The 21,472-nt window shown below is 33.7% G+C and overlaps 1 protein-coding gene, 1 long non-coding RNA gene and 5 other non-coding genes across 7 annotated transcripts; 3 read left to right on the forward strand and 4 right to left on the reverse strand.

Moving 5' to 3' along the window:
- Nucleotides 1-197: 197 nt before the first annotated feature.
- On the reverse strand, nt 198-9,008 carry LOC122573414 (3,4-dihydroxyphenylacetaldehyde synthase-like). The gene is made up of 9 exons (XM_043739749.1): nt 8,877-9,008; nt 5,768-6,030; nt 4,792-5,025; nt 3,217-3,346; nt 2,521-2,781; nt 2,241-2,358; nt 2,072-2,162; nt 1,752-1,952; nt 198-881 (listed from the first exon to the last, which is right to left on the reverse strand). Exons 2-9 carry the CDS (start codon nt 5,966-5,968, stop codon nt 573-575), a joined length of 1,545 nt encoding a protein of 514 aa, XP_043595684.1. The 5' UTR covers nt 5,969-6,030; nt 8,877-9,008; the 3' UTR covers nt 198-572.
- Trnap-agg lies at nt 3,776-3,847 on the forward strand. The gene has a single exon. It is a non-coding gene; the product is annotated as a tRNA-Pro (tRNA).
- Nucleotides 4,203-4,324, reverse strand: LOC122573993. The gene has a single exon (XR_006318854.1). It is a non-coding gene; the product is annotated as a U5 spliceosomal RNA (small nuclear RNA).
- Nucleotides 9,009-10,191: 1,183 nt separating the features above from the next.
- Trnap-cgg lies at nt 10,192-10,263 on the reverse strand. The gene has a single exon. It is a non-coding gene; the product is annotated as a tRNA-Pro (tRNA).
- Nucleotides 10,264-12,043: 1,780 nt separating this feature from the next.
- On the forward strand, nt 12,044-12,116 carry Trnaa-agc. The gene has a single exon. It is a non-coding gene; the product is annotated as a tRNA-Ala (tRNA).
- Nucleotides 12,117-12,396: 280 nt separating this feature from the next.
- Nucleotides 12,397-16,275, reverse strand: LOC122573917. The gene is made up of 3 exons (XR_006318836.1): nt 15,304-16,275; nt 15,078-15,177; nt 12,397-13,050 (listed from the first exon to the last, which is right to left on the reverse strand). It is a non-coding gene; the product is annotated as an uncharacterized LOC122573917 (long non-coding RNA).
- A 4,673-nt stretch (nt 16,276-20,948) lies between these two features.
- Nucleotides 20,949-21,020, forward strand: Trnac-gca. The gene has a single exon. It is a non-coding gene; the product is annotated as a tRNA-Cys (tRNA).
- Nucleotides 21,021-21,472: the final 452 nt, after the last annotated feature.

The following is a 21,472-nucleotide window of genomic DNA, read 5'->3' on the forward strand; positions in this document are numbered from 1 at the left end:
ACATGATTTGAGTTGTCCTCTAGCTCGTGTGCCGCTACATATTTCTAAATATACGTACGCGGCACGCGAGAACGTTAAAGTCATCCACGGATTTTGAAATACGATAGAGGAAGATTCAAATTTTTGGAATTTAATTCCTTTACTGAAGTTGGTCATTTCGTTATCGCAGATATAAATGTTAAGGATCAAAAACATAGTTTGAATGCACATGAAATATTTATTATCGACGAAGATACATTCTTATAACGTAATTCAAGCTTAAATTAAATTACAAATTATATTCTATATTTTCTGTGTAGGCTAATATACCGTAGAATATCTCTGTTGTTGAGGTATATTTATAAGATCTAACGCACTCAAATAAGAATAATTTAAAGCTGCGATATATAATTTTCAAAAATCGAACGTCAAGCTTCTACTATTTAAACAACAATAATTTTTGTTCTGCAGCCTGAATCTGTAAATACATATGCTACTATGTAATGTGACTAAAAATCGAGTTTCGTACAAAATGATTGTTTTATTCTTCGTTGACGTTGTCTCTGGTCAAAGAATGTTTTTGCAGCACACTTCTATGATATCTTTTGCGTTTTTGATTCAATGTTCAAGCTTTCTATCCTCGACACGACATCGCCTACCGAATTTTTTAAAGATTTCTCTCTCTGTACCTCTCTCTGTGTAGCAGCAGTCAATGATCGCAAAATTTCTGTCACTTGACTTGTAATTTCCTCCCATGCAAACGTGATATCTTCTTCGCGAGTAATACGGGAACCTACCATAAATCGGATGATTAATCTTCCACGGTGCGTTGCAGGAATTACATAAATCTTTTTCCGTTCTGTTAGGCGATCGATAAGTTCCTTTGTCAACCGATCGTCACCCTAAAATAGGAAATATCTTTTATGCTCGTCGTAAAGTATTCTTTTTTTCAAACTTTTCAATTGAAAATGCATTTTTTATTCAAAACTTGTTCTTTCTTAATTTTGCTAGAAAAATGTCTAAATAGTTGCATTGTACACATATCAGACAATATCCCTCGAGTGTATTTGATATATAAAGTATTGGATATTCTCCAGGGATGTCTGAGATTCTCCCTTTAAAGAGAAATTTCTTGGCTGTTTGTATTTTCTACGCGCGCACCATAACAAAGTTTACATCGTAATACGCGATATTTTAAACACCGAAATTACCCATGTCGCATATTGCACATTGTTGACGATTTGAGACAATCATCAGTTTACGATACGGACAACATTATTGCTATTTTTTGGGAAGATGCAATTTCTCATATTGCACGTTACAAAATTTACAACTCGGACCTATTCGTCGACAAGTTAATTAGCATCTTAAGCGCCGAACGGGTCCGCCCAATGCCAAACGACCTGTCGCAAACTTCCGCGTCACATGACAACTCGAGAATAGAGCAACGGACGATGTCGCTAACTGGACATACGTACCACTCAGGTTGGGACTCTTTGTACAACGTATTAGTAGTTCAACAATTTTGTAAGAACGATTTTTCTATAATTAATGGAAAAATCATTTTTGCAACGGCCTACCATGGGACGTGTTAAAATTTACGCGTTCAAATTTTTAACTTTTAAACGGAGCATTTCTATTTTGACGTGGCCAGGCTCTTTAAAGATCGAATTATGTACAGGTGATATACTAAATAACGTATCGTCGAGATTTCAAAGAAATTGTAAGAAGATCAATCTATAATACAAGCGTCTTCATTTTTTCGTTCATACCTTCAATCTGAAACAGACTAAAGACATAGATCTCTCTGTCGCTAGTTCAAATCTACTGTCAGATTTAACATAATTTTCAAACATCTCCGCCATTCGTATCGTATGTCGTATATACTGCTCGATTCCTTCGCTTCCATATATACGAAGTAGAAACCAGATTTTTAAGGAGCGGAAACGGCGACCCAAAGGAATTTGCCAATGCTGAAAAATAATTATTAGCGTATTAAATTTTTGTTCAAATGTAAAATAACTTTGAAACGTAAGACGTTTTACGATATAACGGAATAAAGTAAATCGATATTTTGAAGAAAAGTACGTACTCTGTAATCTGGAACTGGTCCTTTTTTATTATGTTCTAGGTAAATTCTTTCTACGTTAAACGTCTCGATAAGTTTCCTAGAATCTTTAACCCTGAAATCATTTTCAATTCTTTCCTGTTATTCAATTATCATTCGACTTTAATATGGTGAGATAAAGGTATATACATACCAAAAAAGAGAACAGTCGAAATTAACTAACAGCCACTTGTGTGCGTTCACAACAAAGGAATCGCAATATTCAGCGCCGGACATTAAATATCGATACTCGGGACAAATGAAAGCAGCACCTGTAAAACAATATATTCGTTCACAATTAGTCGTAATTCGACATGTTTGTAAATTTAAATTTTAAATTTACAAAAATCCAACATCCCTATAGTATGCTCATTTTAACAAAAATATACGAAGACAGCTACTACAAAGATAATATCTTATAAGAATAGATTTACCTGCGTAAGCTGCATCGACGTGCAACCACATATTGTATTCGTTACAAATAGGTCCCAATTCGTCAAGCTTATCGAAAGCACATGTACCAGTGGTTCCCAAAGTTGATATCACGCAACACGGTATTAAACCTTTCGCTAAATCCTCCTTAACCGCTTTCAGCAACGTTTCACCGCGTAAGACACATTTGTCATCGGTAGGTAAAAGTCTCATAAAGATCGATGCCAATATCCCCCCTTTCTCTACAGACGAGTTCGATTGATCTATGGAACAAATTTCAAAAAAAAGGTATAGAAGCAATGAAACTTGAAAATACGAATGTGAGTAGATTTTAGAGAGTGTAGTTTTCTTATTTAAATGATATCTTTGTACGGTAACTTTGTCAATTTGTTTTACCATTTTATATATGTAATTAGCTTGTTGGCTTCTAGTCAGATAATAATGTTATCGACATAGTACATAGTTTAGACGACAGATAATATTTTAATCTATAAAAACAGGATCGATCTATTATCGATATATTAGAAATTAAATAATTTATATATTTAATATGTACAGATGTAATTATTATAAATCATGATCATAACTATAAATCACCTTAGGTTATAATTTATAGTACTGATTTAGAAACAAGGAGATTTAGGAAAATAATTAAGAGATTAAGATGGAAAACAAGTTTCGCATTATGTGATACATACCGGATGTGTATGCAACTAATTTCTTCTTGATGGTAGCTTCATCCAAATCTGGGTGTAGAAGTTTCATACGACGTGTTGTTTGTTCCCTTGCTGTTAACAAAGCTATCAACGTGGTCTCGCTGGCTGATCCCTAATTATTCGACACAAATAAAAATGACTGTATTAACAATAGCCCAAAGTACCAATGGCATTCTGCACGCATAAAATTTCCAATTTTTTATTTACTCTAATGCAATTAAAAGATATACGTGCTTATAATTTCAAGTTACTACTCTATATGATAATCATGATTTATTTGAAAGATTTTAACTTATTTACGTAAAATAAATTGTATTGCATATGTTGTGATATAAATTTAAATAAATTAATTCAATAACAAGTAAATTTGACATGGCTGTAGTACGAATGAATAGTAACCTTGAGGTAGAACTAAAGCAGTATACTCGTAAAGTAATGTATGAAAATTAATTTACAATAATTTCTAAGACTTATTTCATTTCGTTAATACTGTTATACAATTATTAATTTTCTTAATAATCAATCAGCAGCCGTACACATCGGCTCGTTGGTCTAGGGGTATGATTCTCGCTTAGGGTGCGAGAGGTCCCGGGTTCAAATCCCGGACGAGCCCAATTTTTTTTTAATTAATGCTACGATTATTAAAAATTGCTAAAATATCATACAACAAAATACTGAACAATTTTGTCATGTACAAAATTTTACTTAACCACTTCGTGTAACATCTGTTAATAAATACTAAGAATAACTCCTTCAATAATAACTTGAGAAGAAACGGAATTGCAAGTATTTTGTACCTAACGATAATATCTTGGTACATTCAAACACATACTTCTGCAAGTTACAACGTATTTTCAACGACGATCTGCAGGAAAATTTCTATCAACGGTCTATTCGTTGAGAGAATATTTTTGCGTTTACCATCGTTCCATCTCCTGAAAAATTTGTTATGTTTTTCATTTATAAATGACCCAACATACGTTGGGTACGACAAAAAATTAGTTTACAGACTCATCAATTGTTCCCCTCCACGGAAATCTTTAGTAAAAGGCGAAAGATTTATACGTGATTTGAAGGGAAACCAGAGTACTGACCCACTCGCTCGGCTGACAGTTATATTATACTGGTACCTACTTCACTAGCGAGAAGCCTCTCCCTCTGGCGTCAAGTTTGTGTACTAATTCGCGTTCATTCGTCGAAACATTACATACCTTATTGAATAGTATATACCGTTGCTTGACTTATTATTGTAAAATATTTTATATATTTATCATTTTATATATCTATTCTTATATTATATATATATATAAAATTGTATACATATATTCTAAATTTATTTGAGTAAATCCTTATCTTATTTGATAATTCGTTCATAATACAGCATTCTGTCGTATACATAAATACTACTTCACAAATAAAAAAATTACTATTTACAAATGTTTTATAAGAAATAAAAATATTACTGGCGTAAGAATGAAAATATGTTTACTGTTTTCCTGTATGAAGAATATTTTTAATATTCTTCTACGGTAACCTTACTTTTTTATAATTATTTACCTGTATAACACCTCCTCCAAATCCTTCGTTACTGTAGAGAAACTGTTTTGGTAATCCTAATAATTTTCCCATCCAATTCAAGGTTATTACTTCTAGTTCAGTGCACGCAGGAGAAGCTATCCACGATAATCCTATACAGCCAATAGCGGCGCTTAGAATTTCAGCTACAATCGAGGGGTACGAGTTTCCCGCTGGAAAGAATGCGTGGAAATGTGGTGAATTCCAATGGGTCACCTATAAAAAAAAAAAACGATTCATTCAGTAAAAAAGTTGTATTAAATATTTATATAGTCGGATAACAATTATTCAAGAGAAAACGATAATTCCACAAGTAACAAAGTTCAAAGTCTTTTCTGCTTATTATTTATTATTTATTTTTGAACATCAATTCGCGAGACGTAAAATTTGCAAATTTCTCCAGAAATGTGACAGGCTGTATTTTATCTGTTGTGTGTATCATGTATGTGTTTCTTAAGACGCGTCTTCACCAACTAACGAACACGTTGACAAACACTGCTCACGAACACGTTACAGCTGCTGATGGATTCTTCGCGAATATGCTTCTAACGAGTTGAACAGTTTCCGAACGCGAAGAAATAAAATCGTGTCCTTCCGGATCACTTCATGTACTTGGATTTACTGCACAAGGACCAACGGTAAAAAGTAGATAGTGCAAACGGGACAAAATGGACAAATTGAAATAAAATAGTACAGAGTCGAGGCATTAAGAATTGCAGTAAGAACTAAAATTAGTATGAAGGTTGATAGAAATATTCTTCGTACGAACCTCTATAATCCAAGTTTTGTTCCGTTCTTTGATGCCAATTAATCTCGATGGGCCAACAAGCCATTTTGTAATGACATAATAAGAAATATATTTTTCTTGTGCCGGTAATTGAATAGCGAGTGAAATTACAAAATTACGAAATCCTTTTCTTTAAGGGAGAGGAAAATTGCACGTAATAAAATGTCTTACCCCTGGTAAAATATAACGCTCGACGTCTGTAAGCACTTGTTGCCAATCTTCCGGTTTCTGTGGAGCTTCTTCCGGTAGCAGTTTAAAAAGATATCCTGGCTCCACATCCGCGAGGACATTTCTATCTCTTATGTTGGCCGTATAATTAGCCACGAAATCGATCATTGCCTTGCCAAAATCGAGGAACTGCTTGTTGTCCATTGTTGGCAACAATTTACGAACAATTTACGAAAATTACGACCTTCGGCTGATTATTTTTGCGTCTATAAATAAAATAGTCAAATAAATTATAAATAAATGAATAGTTAAATAAAGTTATTCGATACTGGAAATAGTATTGATAAAAATAATTATATAATAAAAAATGATTGTCGACAAATTTAAATAATTTTTCTTGAACCATATAAAAGATTTAAATCGAATGTGCTGATTTGTCTTACGGCTAAACATTGATATATTTTACATTCATCCGAACGGATAATCCTTTCTAGCAGAAACTATTTGCACTAACGGATTCGATACATTCGATGCACTCGCAACATTACCAATGAAACGTAATGTGTACATTATCATTTGTCAGCACATCACACACAAAACATTATTTCCTTTCCGAATGAGAAGAGCTAATTTATTTGCATTAATTTAATTGCAACACATTAACGGTGCATTTTTTTATTCCAAGTTAACAGGTACACTTGTTTCACAAATTGAAATACATTAAGGAAATATTCTCCATGACATTTTTAATAAACAGGACACATTATTACTTAAAAACATAATTAAAACAAAACACAATTATCCGCGATTCTTTACAAAGAACGTCAAACTGAAATACATAAAATTATGAAACTTGTTTCCTTTTAACATTCACAGATTTAAAATGACAATTTGTGAATAACAAAGCACACTTCTTTGCTTACGATACTGTGTATATCAAAATCTTAACGAAACGTTTCGAATTAGATGTTTTGCCCGCAACAATCGAAACAAATACTCACATAATATTAGCACCAAATAACATACGAATCTCAAATTTCAAATCGAAATGGATCTTAACGATCGAATGGAATAACACGTGACTAAGAACTATGACACAGATATCGAATCGAGAATGGTCCACGCGTAACTGACTTTTCTTGAACCGCGCTGGATAACTTTAAATACCTATATATAGTAAACTTTCTCCTGATTTCTCCATAATTATTCAAAAAAAAGGAAAAAATACACTTAATCAACGTGTAACACCAAGGAAACGAAAAAGATTCTATTTCAAGAATTTCGAAGAAATTCATTAAAGTTTCGCAAATGGCTAAACAGATTGCCTAATACGGTTCTAATGACATAAATTATAGTATTCCTCGATATTAACAAGTCACCTGTCAACGATACTTATTACGCTAAACACAGAAATGTGATATCATTATGAGCCATTATGCGTAAACAGTTGTATAATTGAAGTTGTATAATTGATGTTACAAATTAGATTTATAGAAATTATTTAGAGAACAAGCTCAATAGTTGAGAAACTATTGATTGTTTATTATATGAAAGAAATCATTTTTTTTTTCTTACTTATTACTTGTTAGTATAAAGTAACGCATACGCGTATCTGTCAGTTTTCACTGTATCTTCTGTTCTTTTATGTTATCAAACTATCGATTTACACACAATTTCAGCTTATTACTTTAATTAAATGATTCCTATCGCACAACAGTACAGGGAGAAAGTAGAGGCAAAACGATTACTAATGGTGTTCCTGTTTACTTATTTTACGTTTAAGACAGTGATATATGCTCTTGTAGCTCTAATATTTCCACATACATTTTCTAAGATTTACTGCCACATAGGACTTATACAGCAATCGTGTTATACACGTGCGCGGTATTAATTTTCTGATCGTGTAATACGCGCCACGAACATCACATTATACGAACATCTATTGTACAAAAAAGATAAAAAGCATAAATTTAACATAAAAATATCATTAGGAAATCGTAATAACGTTATATGTATATGAATGAATAATTAGATACATAAATTCCTAAAATTTATGTAATAATATTGAAAATATTAAAATTATTTGAATAGCAGAGGCTGCTTAAATTTGTAATTAAAATAATTAATTCGATGTATGATAATTCAGAATACACGTTACGAATAGTTCTGTAGAAACGATTTTTGGTAGAAAAACTGATTGTAATATGGAAAAGGAGTATTTAACATTTAAAAACAACTAACGTTCTAATTTTGTTCATTGATGAAATATAAGAAATCATCTCTAAATACTCTTGTCTGTTTTTAATAAACAAAAAGAACCTATAAAAATTTTAAACATAGAAATAATGTCCTTGAAATAATCCAGAACACACGGAAGAATATAAAATCGAAGCGTTCAAGCATAACGGCCTTCGTTTCATCAAAGAAAATTATATCGAGTAGAGAAAGGTGTTAAAGATAAAAAAAAAACGAATAAATAATAATCATTCGGATCGCTATTATCACATTTTATAATGTTATATTAGCTATCTAAATGGCATGTATCTTCTAAGTTTGTAAAATATGTTGTATTTCGTAATTGCTGGTATGACGTTAACGACATTTTAAAATATTCCGAAAAGTAGCTAAAACTAATTATTTTCTTACTTTTCCTATCTTCATAAATTTTAATTCGTTAACAATTACAATTTATTAATTTACCATAAGAAATAAGTTCACATCTCGTTATATTTCTATTTGCACAATTCAATTAATCTTCAATTTATTTGCCAAGTTGACTTTTATAGCATTCCCTACTTCAAAAACAAGGGATTTAACTATTAACTATTTTTAAATGTTAAAAATTAATCAAAGCGCCCAATTTATGCAAGCAATTGACTTACGTTTAAGATTCGCTACCGATCGATCACTCCACTATGGTAATGTCTATGATTTACGATAGAATTACAATAATATCGTGTCAACCATTATTTTCCCAATGAATCAATGCACAGAACCATCGATAAATCAAACGACTGATCAATAACGTTCAATAAATCCGTGAATTCATGAACATGAAATTAACGTTAACAAGATAAAAATTGAGTCATCGAATAAAAGTAAGTTTACTTACTTAAAAGCGAAGTTAATTTCCAATTTGAGCGAAGAGAAAGCAGACTTGAAATTTTTTAAACAAGTTTCACCTACGACGAGAATATACCCCACTGACTGTAATAGTAGAGCCATCCCCTTTATATAGCTTCGGCTACCTAAGACCATTTCCCATTTACCGATTATAACGGTGTTTAAATGGCCGATGTTTCTGTGCATACTATCAACTAAATCGATTTTGAATGCTGCGGCCAACCTTGGTAGATTACGACAATACATAAAAGGCAAAGGCGATTTTTCCATTCATTTCCTGCATATCTTAGATTCTATTTGCATCGCCTTACGTATATAATCGTATGTAATTTCTATGCGAAACAATACCAATCATGATACAATAATAATTAAAATTCAGGATATTTCCATGAGTTTTAACGACATACAATATGATTTCTGTGGATTCTGTGATGGTGGCACCTATATATTAACATATAAATTATACATAATCTAATGATAAAATAGCTAAAATAACTTTTGATTATTTTAAGCAATAATTGAGGATACATTGAAAGTGGCGTATAAGGTTCATAACAAATTTTTATTCGTTGCAATATTTCTTTCTTTACATATGCATGACCTTTGCATCGTTATAAGTGGGCTATAGAAATACTTATTTAAACTTATTTAAACTTATTTAAACTTATTTAAACTAACCTTGTAATCTGTCTTCCACGTGAGCAGATAATGGTTAAAAATTTCTAACTGTTACATACCTAACTAAAACAATTTACAACATATTTTCGACTACTTCAGGCTACAGTCGTATTACGTGTTGCGCTTCTTCGCCAGCATTTCCTGAATATTGCAGACCTGACCAAATGGAATGGAATAAAAAATATCGATAAATTAATAATTTCGTATCAACGCTTCAAACTTGGTTATATTTTATAATCCATAACGATATTTACACGTGGATAATATAACACAACGTGTGAATAATGCAATGAATGAAATCAATCTGTTAATCCTGTTTTACAAATAGTCCATTGAGATTTAGCTGCCAACTGACTGGTACTTCTTTGTCTACATGTATAATCCAGCCAAGGGAAAAGTAAATTGTTCGTTGCATAATAGTCTGTATAAAACTGCTTAAAATTACTAATGTAACCACAGTTAGTACATTTATAATTTAACTTTATCTTTTGTTGTACATTTTACATAAGTTAAACTCTCCATTCATTGACTAAAAAGAATAACGGTTAAATGGAATATTATACCAATAAATCTATAATTATCAACCCTATGAGTAATTAAGAAAAGAATAAAAAAAGATTCACCTTGGGCTCGTCCGGGATTTGAACCCGGGACCTCTCGCACCCGAAGCGAGAATCATACCCCTAGACCAACGAGCCGACTTGAAAAATTTTTTTATGTTAATCATTACCAAGCTCTTGATTAAATAAATAAGGTTTAATTATCAATACATTGTTGAGAAGAAGAAACGTCAAGTCATCATATTTTCGGAAAGTTTCGTTTGTTTGGAAACAACGGAAAGTAAGAAACTTGTCGATGTTTTTGCCTTTCGATCTTTTGTCCCAAACATTTAGCTGATCGCGTTTGTTTTTCTAACACCTGGAAGTGTTATCACCGCGAACAGCGGAGGACGGTAATTTCTTATTCTTCCGCATCCGCCGTTGACTTTTCCGTATATTAGCCGTTCAAATAGCTTAGATTTCTGCATGTTTCGGAAAATTCGAGCAAACCAGTGGAAGAAGATATTTCTACGCAGAGGTAGAAATCGGCGAGTCGATATCGGCTCGCGTCATTGTTAATCAGTTGATCGGCGAAAAATTCAGAAGAGTCAGCATAGTCGACTTTGTTTGCAATTTGGAGTGGCCGTCCGTTTTTGATTCGGACTGCACTTTTGCCTTTGTTGGGAAAGTCAAAATCTTTCGAAATGGTTTCCTACTTCTCAAGTGATACGGACCTCGTTAAGAGGTTATAATCGCCCTAAGTGCCCGATGGGGCAAGTCAAAAGAAACAATTATAAGGAAAATTAGTATATAATGACCAGAGTAAGTTTCTGGAAGCAATATCAACAAAATCTTACAATAGTCTTCATCAAGAAGTCAAACTCTTCGTGTATACTAAAAGGTGCAAATAAATAACCAAACGATACTACTACTCGGCATATTTAATTTACCTCCACCTTGAGCGTTAATTTCGTTCAAGGTTCGCTATATCAACCGATCGGTTGCAACCTGACTCATCGGCACTTAGTTGAGAATTCGCAACAAACTTCACTTTTTAACAATTGGCAGCACGAGTCGCGCTCGAGTCATCGCTGCTCTTCGTTTCATGTTCCGTGCTCGATTTATGCGCGATCCCGTCCCGATCTCGCATCACGATTTAATCCGCGTCAGGTGCGTACTCGTGCTTGAGTTTTTTTATATTATTGAAAATTATTAATATTCTGCTTAAACTGCGATATTTTATAATTTATTTCATAATATGCACGTATATTATGAACGCGATTAACGCGTACTCGTTTATCGTTAAAACGTAAGATTGAAAAGGTTTGTCAAAACAGAAGGTTAAAGCTACTATTTTCCATACAATGTTATCATTGTATACATATTTCTATGATATACAGTGTTACATTTTTAAACTATGAAAATTACGTTTGAACTATACTTTAATAGTAAGACGAATGCAAGTTGACCTATAATTTAGACAACGTAAATGTGGCTTTTCGTCTCATGGAATCCATAGTAAGTGCCTACATTTACTAAGCCTTTACTTGCATAACATCGACAGTTGAGAAACAATAAATAATATGGCCATGAATATTTGTGGTGATTGTCACGGTCAACATGTTTAATTGTATCACTACCATAAACCAGAACTGTTTCATGCTTCTTATACAAATTCTAACTTGAACATGTTTTAACAAAAGAAAAAGTTAGCATTCCTTTATCTAGAAACATACAAAAATTAAATTTGTTGCGAAATGTAACATTTTTACAGTCCATAATAAACATTTTAATACTACTGCAATAATATTGATTTAGATCGTTCAATATATGCATTTCATGCATTATTACGCGTTTTATAAAGTGAAATAAGTAAAAACTTTAATCATATAAAAATAAATGAATATAAATATACAAAATAAAAACACTTTAGCACATGGGGGGCGTAGCTCAGATGGTAGAGCGCTCGCTTAGCATGCGAGAGGTACCGGGATCGATGCCCGGCGCCTCCATTCGAAATATATTTTTTTTAAATAAATTTTATAATTTTATATAGTAAAATTCACAATTTTATTTCATCCTTAAATGGTACTATCATTAATTAAATACAGAATAGACGCGAGGTTATACGAAATTTCGTATCTCGCATCCTGAAAAGGCCTCGAAAAGGGTCACAGCTTTTATTACGTCCACTGCAATTTATAACTTTACCTTTATTGCAATTAGTTCGTTTGAACGTGCTCCGTTTATTCAAACAAGACCTTAGTTATTACCATGTTAATGCTCAATTAAACAAACTTCTGGTCATTAAATTCGTTTATCTGAACGTAAACTATTATTACGGTACATTTAAACTAGGCGAACGAATGCCCGTTTGTTTTCCATTCTAGTATAAATAAAAAATGAAAGTGGAAAGGTACACCTGTTCGTGTCTCCACGATGTACACGTAAGAAAGTGAGAAGGAATGCTTCAAATGCATTTTCATTGCAAAGTGTGAGCTAATGGTTTCATGGCCTATTGTAAACGTTTCGATAATTTTAAACGATAAAAGGTAATCGATGGACGAAGGATCTCGTCTGTGGTTCTATTTGTACTAAATGTGGAGATGACTTTTTCTTAACATACAGGTGTAATTAAACTTTTTAAACTTTTTGAACTTAACAACTACAGTTTTTACATTTTTATTTTTCAACAATAGAAGTACGTACACATGTGCATACATATATACATGTACTCGACAAAATGTTATAAATTATGAAGGGCGAAATAAGATCGGTATTACAGAAGATGTGACGCGGTGTTCCGTAAACCACGAACGACGAGTATAGTTCGAGTTATCTGTGGAGCTATCGAGACGTGGAACCTTTTCGATAGTGTGTTGAGTGTTTTAACGAACCGTCATAGAGGGCAGAGTAGACGAGTATTGGCGCCTTCTTCCTTCTTATCTTAAAATATTGATAAAATACATAAATGTTATATTATTCTGGGTTGGTAATTCTTCAATTTTAGTAATTAAATAAATAAAATAAGTAAAATTATATTACTAAATCGCGTTAGTTTCGGTACAAAATACATGCTACATATTGTTTAAAAAAATTACTAATCGATAGTTTGACAAATTTATAACTTCATGAAAATAGTACAACTGCTTAAAATTCCAATTTCTTTTAATAATAATATTAATTTATGACCTTTTCAAATGTAATTCATTTTTTGTGGTAAAAACACTGTGTTTCTTTTATTTCTTTCGTTTGTTTACTATACCCTCGTACATGTTATCGTCCTTCTTACTTAGTTACTACTTTGTATATTGCTATTTCGTGTTGTTCCGCAAAAAACGTGTAGAAACAGGCGAAACAAACTTTCCCGCGCAATATGTTTCGCGCCACAGGGTACTGAACCAACAAAGTCGAAAATTCGTTGCGTGTATGTAAATCAACGTCCAGTCTTTCTATATAAAATAATACGTGTTTCTTCCGTAGGAAATTTTAGACTTTAATTTCAACAAATATGTTCTACAAAGGGAATTTATATGAAGATATTTCGATGTAATAACAGGTTGTTTACGTCGTGTTCAATTTTAAATAAATAGAGATTTGAAACCTATCAATCGAATATCATTGACGCGATTACTTCCGAATAACTTTCTCGTCGAATTTTCAAATAAAATAAAATAAAAAATAAAAAGAGTCTAACAGGCTAAATAATATTAAGTACAATAGCGTATAGCAATCACGGTATGGCATTTCCCGTGATATATAATCCCTTTTAGTACACAAAGGTGCAGTTGTAACAAATTTTCAGCTTATTATCCATAGCTAAAGTAAGCAGATAGTAGTAACTAAGAAATTCAATTTGGAATTTGGATCACGAGATTCTCAATGAAATTCGAATGAATCGATAATTGGAAGATTGTACGTGAAAGGTAATTGTTTCGTGGATTGCATAAAACTGCTTAAGTCATAACCACACGAGAAGAATTTCTATAGCCAATCGGAATACTACAATGAACGTTTACCGCGCGAGGACTGAACAGTGAAAACATGCAAAGTAATGTAGATTTATTTTAATGAGAATCAGTGTCAGGGAACTGTTTATTAGCGAAAAAGAATCATAAAAGAGTCATAGATGAGAATTTGTACGAAGAAATTATTACAAACTGAATTACAGAAGATGGAAAGAAAATGTTGTTTTTATGATAAATACAAACGTGATTTAGGTATTAGGTATTATATATTGTATAATATAGGTTAAGAATAATAGCGAACACTGTAAAACAATATGACTATATGCATAAAATTTCAATAGTTAAAAACTTCGAAACAAATTTACCGGAAATGCATTTTCCGCATTCGCGTAAATATTCATTATGAATATATATATATGTAGATATACATATAAGGACGAAGGCATTGCTGTAGATTGCAGAAAATATATTGCTTTTCAACTTGATAATAAATCATTGTAACATAGACAGATATCTACTGCAATGATGATAAGACACAAGAAACATACAAGTGTTATCGCATCCGGTTTAATCAGCTGTTTTAAGTGGCGAATTCATGGTAAATTGAAGCGATGAAACTGATGAAACCCCTTATGAGCTAATGAGTATCGTATATCTTTCGTATTGGAAAATTATATATAAATAATTCCGTATCCAACAATTGTTATGAAGCACGTTGTAGGTTCCTAACCTATAACGAAGATTTTCTTCAGAAGAGATATTGATTTATAATGGCAAAAGGAATAATGTTACATTTTGAAGCTCATGAAGCCTTCGGCGAACCGACTGGCTTCACGATACCTCTTATAAATCGTTGATTACAAACGATCTGTTCGAACCATTTCTTGCCCAGAGTAGCGAAGACATCGCTTTCCCATAAAATCCGAATTGAAATTAAATATCAGACGAAGAACAATTTGACAAGCTTTCACGAGCGTTATCGAGAATATCTAGTGGTCTACTAACCAGATATTCATTTCCGAATATCAAATTCTCCAGCTTCTTCGGGACAAGAAGAACCAAATTGTCTGAGAAATTCTTCTATCTCCGTCGAAAGTATTTTATTCTGAAATAAAAAGATCGGTCGCCAAATGTACATTGATCTATCTAATTTTTCATTTTATTCTAGTACGTTGGGCTTGTTCTACGGATGTGTAAGAACAGAGAATAAAAACTACCTTTAGACACCTACAATGTTTTTCATTTCTCTGAAATCTGATCTCGAGCGATATCTTCTTTTCCCATAGCCCGGTTCGATTTGTTAAAGCCCATGGATAGCTCGCGGAACCATCGTTGTCCAACGGACGTCCGGGATTAATGTTCGGCGGACCGACAGGCTCGCGTGTCGCGTGTTTGAACGAGCGCGTGAAAAAGCGTGACGAACGATGTGTACGTGCGCGGCGTGGCTGCATGATGCGGCCGCGTCTTGCAACAGGCAACAGGCCACGCATGCAGATGAACTCGCGGGCTACGTCGATACTCTAGCAGCAGGGGTTCCGTCGATTGAAAAAGGGACAGCCGATAACAGCGCGAAGGGTAGATGAAATGGGGGTTCGTTTACCCCTGGAAGAGTCACCCTGTCCTCATCGATCCTCATCCTCCGCCTTCTCCACGGGCGTCTCCTCTTTTACTCCCTGCTACACTCCCTCTCTCGCACCATCGTTGCTACACCATCCTCGCGCGTAGCGCCTCATTCTATTTCTACTTCCATCCCTGTTCTCTCCCTACCGTACACTCGACGGTATCATCTCTGTCTCGCTGCTTCCTCGCCACCGTGCGATACTCTCTCTCGTCCCACCGTTTCTCCGCGTGTCTCTCTGTTGCGCTTGGCCCGGCACTCCCGTTAGCGTCGCGAAGAAATTCACTTTCGCGAAAAAAAAGCCCGCGAAAAATCGATGCTAGCCGCCTATTGGCCGCGTGGCCGGTGGATCGTAGCTGCATTGGCGCTCGCGGCCTCGCAGGCGTGGCTTAAAGATGAGCTCTCGCTATGTCATCGTTTATATTGATCCTATAGTCGGGCAAGCCGGTGTGGAGAACACGAACGGTGCGTGGTGTGTGGCGTGGGCGCGCACACCGACGTCAATCCGCACCATCACACGCTCATCCCACGCGAACTGGCCCGTACACGCGCGGCCAAGCACACGTCCACCAGACGCGCGTTCCATTTCCGTTTCCACGCTCACCTGTCCGCGGAACGTCGCGCCACCAACTTATGCCGCGTTTCTACGCACCGAGAAAACAGTTTGAAATGGAGGGGGCCGTGCAAGAATGCTTGGCCGTGCCTGTACTCGAAGATCTTTCTTTGAAAGGAACTGCAGGTGTTGCATCACCGACGAACGCGATTTTCGTTTGGAAAAGGCTGCGCGCTTTGAGTTTAAAACGCACTCTCGCCTATACGAACTGGCACGACTGTACGAGACGCTTCGCGCGTCTTCAGTGTGTTGTACGCTTAAGAAATATTGTTTTTAAAGAGAGCGACGTGCGAAGATAGACTATGAAAGATTGTGTTTATGTTATGCAAGTTTGTTCGATGTACACGCATAAATATTCATCAATTTCTCCTGTAGTATACTTTTTGGCGAGGAAAATTCTTTTCGCAGAAAGCGTATCATTTATTTTCTTCGCGCTACTAATTTCAAGCACATTGACGTTCGTTATATTTCAGTCTAAATACGAAAATCTACTTTATGTTTCATAGTGTTTCATAGATTAATTTATTTATACAAGTTGAAAATTGAATACAGGTATGGAAGAAGAAACGTTCCAAATTATAGAACCCTTCTTGGAAAATCTGTCACGAGTTCGTCCAATTACCAAGCAAATTATTAAATATATATTATATATATCGAAGTTATTATAAATTCTAGTTTTATTGAAGCATCGTATGCATATGCTCTTATGTGCATATATGTACGCACGTAGATAGCGTGGAAGTAAACCTCGGATAATACTTTCTGTCGATACCTGAATCTTTCATTCACTGGTAAATTATCGAATCGGGGAATTCCGAGGTCTATAGTTGCGAAGAATGCATAGGGGAGTTTGTGATTAATTTATCTACTGGGAACTCTCTTCATTATGAATGGCATATATGTATGTATATTTGGGTTAATGGTGCCAGCTGGTTTGAAGCCAGAATAGTCTTCGAGGTGGGTACGTGGTAAGAAGTAAAGCTCGAATCTTCATATACATAGGTTCTTCTTCATTTTATATGACAGACAGCTTGCCTTCTCGGTTCTAGCGAAACATTTGAATATCAGAAGAACGTAAAAAGTTCGAAAATTCTCTTTCGCCGATATTCAATGAATTTATCTTCGAAATACGTTGCATCCTTTAATTCGGAATTCTTATCATTTAGATATTGTAACAAAGAAGATTGTAATGTTTTCCTTTTGTTAGGAAAATAAGGACATTGAAATATTTTTCTGCAATTAAAACATCGTCTTTTCAATATTTTGATTTGATTACTTTTAAAGTATGAGCTCACGAATATTGTACCATTTTAAATATGTCCGTAAATGACACGGATTACTAGCAGACTAATGGGCGTTATAGGTCGTAAAGTTAAAATATAGAGTATGAAATCTATGTATATCGTTTAAATAAGTGAGGTAATGATATGGTAATGATATTAATAATATATTGTTCGTACAGCATACAGTTATGACGTACTACTATGATCCATAACATTCACATAACTGAATTGCATTAATAATTTTACTATCGATATTCAAATAATCCTGATGTCAACATAATATGAATAAATTAATCACTAAAGCAATCATTCTCTAAATACGAAATGATACAAAAATTAAAAATATATATATACAGGTATGTACACATAAAGATGAAAGAAAAACATTAAAAACAGAAAACAGAAAGCAAAACATTAAAGAAATACCACTGTTTATTTACATGGTTCACATAAACTATCGTTGTTCGTTCAAGATGTAAAATTCAGAGAGGCGTTTTAAACATCGCAAAGAAATCTTCGTGAGTCAATCAATGACATTACAGGAACGACGTAGCATAATGGTACTATTCATGGAAGCGGTACGATCTTATACTCCTGATATCTCAAATGAAAATGAGCTAACGTTGTACATCTAAGGCCAAGTTGATAGCGGCGTAAGTAATAATTTTTGTCTTTGACACAAAACTAAAAAAAAAAAAAAAAGAAACAGCTGATAATGTACAGCTGGTACATATATCAAACTTGAGATGTGTTGAGTTATACCACTATAATACAAAACAGCGATATACAAAACGTACATCCGTAAAAAGTGAAATAAATTTTTCAAATTTCTCATTAACACGAACAAATCGAATGTTTAATCCTTTGCACTTGGCTGTCCCCTCTGAGGAGACATCGTAAATCTGACAAAACAAATCAGATTTGGCGATTGTATAATACGAAATTACACAAGCCCAAAATTTTGTTAAAATATACGTTTTCTTGTGATTTTCCCGTCACATTGCAAGAAGAGGCAAATAAAGAAATGAAAAATATGCTCAGATATACGTAAGAGAATATTAGCTAGCGATACGTAAGCGCTCACTTCTTTGTAACAGACGATAGCGATAAAGAGCGGTTCTCTTCACGAAAATTGGCCATAACGTTTACGCTATATGATGTGACGTAACACTTGGTTATCCGAAATGCACAAGCTGGTTACTGTAGCATTATAAAAAGAATAGGTTCCGAAGATTATGGCAGACAGTGTTGAAAAATCGAACGAAACACATCGGATACAATTTTCTTACTTTTTTGTTTAATTTCTAAAATAATGGCAAAACGAGAAGACAGAAGTGAGAGTTACGATATAATACGAATAGTATTGCGGAAGAAAACGAAAGTAAAGATAGTGACATTGTTATCCTACTTGAAAAAAAAAAAAAAAGGGAATGAATTTAATTTCTTTCTTCGCAAATTTCGCACGAAGCGTGTTCGAGTTGCTGATAGACGATCAAAGAAAATTCACCGAGTGTCAGAGGAATAAATACAGTGCATAATTAATTTCGAAACTTTAAAAGATAAAGAGACAGGATGGCAAAAGCTGGGTGTGAGTTATATCGTGACCATTTTGATGGATTAATTCGCAAACCGAATGGAAAGCTGCGAAGACTAACTTCGACGTGTTGCGTTCGTTTCATTTTTTTTTTTTTTTTTTTGGAGGAGGAGGGGGCGAGTCTGCGAAAACCTATTACAAAACGACTCACCCAACTGTCTATTGATCTCATGTCTTTGATTATTGTTTCCTAATAATAGCAATGCTCTCTTTACTGTAATCGAATAGCAGGATACCGTATCATTTGCACTCACTGTTTGACAGTATTCCGAGAAACGCATAAATGCTGACAATCCGTTTTAATTAATGGTTTTCGAATGTGTACGAACTTTATTCACTTTTTGAGTTTTAATTAAAAAAAAAGAAAAAATTGTTTGTCCGTTTCTATGATTTTCAATTAATTTTCAAATCATCTATCGATATCGGCTCAATATAGAAAAATCTGCACTAATCCTGCTTTTTGTACTTTAGTATCGTTTGTTATGGGTCCGATGTATCGACAAAATTATTGTCGAATGATGTTTACGAAGCAAAATTTAAATTCCGAAGAAAAGCGTTATAAAATGAACATTTATATATTTATAATTTTCAAACGCACATCTTGTACTATAAAATAAAAGTATGAAGAAAAATATAAAAATACAGATATGTAAAGATAAACAATTTACACGAGTTACGATTTAGAATGTAAAACATAATTTACATACAATTAAGAGTTACGAGACAAAAATATAAAAGTCGTATATTATTTTATATATATATGAATGTGATTTCATGAAAAACACGAATCTACGATTACAATGTACGTACGTTACTTTAAAAGCGTAGAAAATAGGGAAAAAATGCATTTTCTTATTTTCTTAACGAAAGGAAAGGATTATAATTTCCTATTAAATATGAGATTCATTCGACAAACGTTAAATCAAGCAAGGAACTGCGAAAGAACGTAAACAAGTTATCCGTGTCAAGTTGGTGCCTTTGAAATGCGTTGGCGTCACAAGAAGTCCCTTTTGAGGGATCCTGTGCCCTTATGGGGCCCTATACACATCGATTCCCGGCCATGTGTGCCTTAGTCACGGTGGCATATGGCTAAGTCATGAAGCCACTAGGTGGTCCTCAGTATATTACTCTACCTGTCGACATCCCTGCCTTACGGGGGGTTGAGCTCATGGCTATTTGTATGACAACAAGAGCTGGTTTTCGACCGCCCTATGTCAGTCATCGATGACCTACGATTATCGTAAAGTCTATTCTTCCTATTACCTGCGATCTCGTTCATTTCTGTTTAATAATCACTCCAAAGAAATTAAAAACCGTTTGCCGTAGAAAAGCATATACTTATTTTGTCATTGGACATTTAAAGAAACTGTAAAGCAATTCTTTAGATAATTAAATCATTATAAATTTAGAAAGTTAATAGAAATTATAGAGATCAAAACTGAGAAAGACATGTGTATCTTTTGAAATGTAAATGAACAATTATATTATCAATTTAATTTCAAGTTCAATTCTTTTAATTCCAAAGTACGTGCAATTATACGCAAAAATAAAAATAGTGTAGCGATGCCAAATGTAGCATTTCCTTCTTAATTTTGTAATGGAACTTAATGTCGATGTGTACGTTTGTTATATTTATTTATATGTACGTATGAATTACAATTTTCTGTACTATTATATTTATTATTCAATTCGGTATTAAACTTACTTGTTAAATTATATTATATGTTATAGTGGAAGAAAAGTAATATCGTTAAAGCATTTCTCAATTGGGGGTATAGCTCAGTGGTAGAGCATTCGACTGCAGATCGAGAGGTCCCCGGTTCAAACCCGGGTGCCCCCTGCCTTCATTTTTTTTCCTTGCGTACATTTTAATTTTCCGCAATTAATAATTTTAACTTGATTAGAGCTTCTATTACAATTTTTATTCTATGTATTATAAATATTAACCGCTCGCAAATATTATTAGCCAAATGAGTACAATAAAAACGATTGAATGAAGAATAATTTACATATAACGTATTATGTATTATATACGAAATATATAGAAATAATTATAACTAAAAATAAGATAAGCTTTACTGCTTACAACATAATTATATATATATATATATGCATAAAAAGCAAAAATATAAAGCATGTCTTTAAAACGGCACCAGAGAGTAGACCCGAGGCAATGTGTTTTAGTAGGATGCGTAACCATAACCACGAGAGAAGGGTCGTCGATCAATCTAGAAGACTTTTAGCCGCGCTAGACGAATGTTTGGGGTGAGAACCACCTGCTCCAACGCTAAA

Source organism: Bombus pyrosoma, linkage group LG12 (assembly GCF_014825855.1).
Source record: "Bombus pyrosoma isolate SC7728 linkage group LG12, ASM1482585v1, whole genome shotgun sequence".
Lineage (NCBI taxonomy): Eukaryota > Metazoa > Arthropoda > Insecta > Hymenoptera > Apidae > Bombus > Bombus pyrosoma.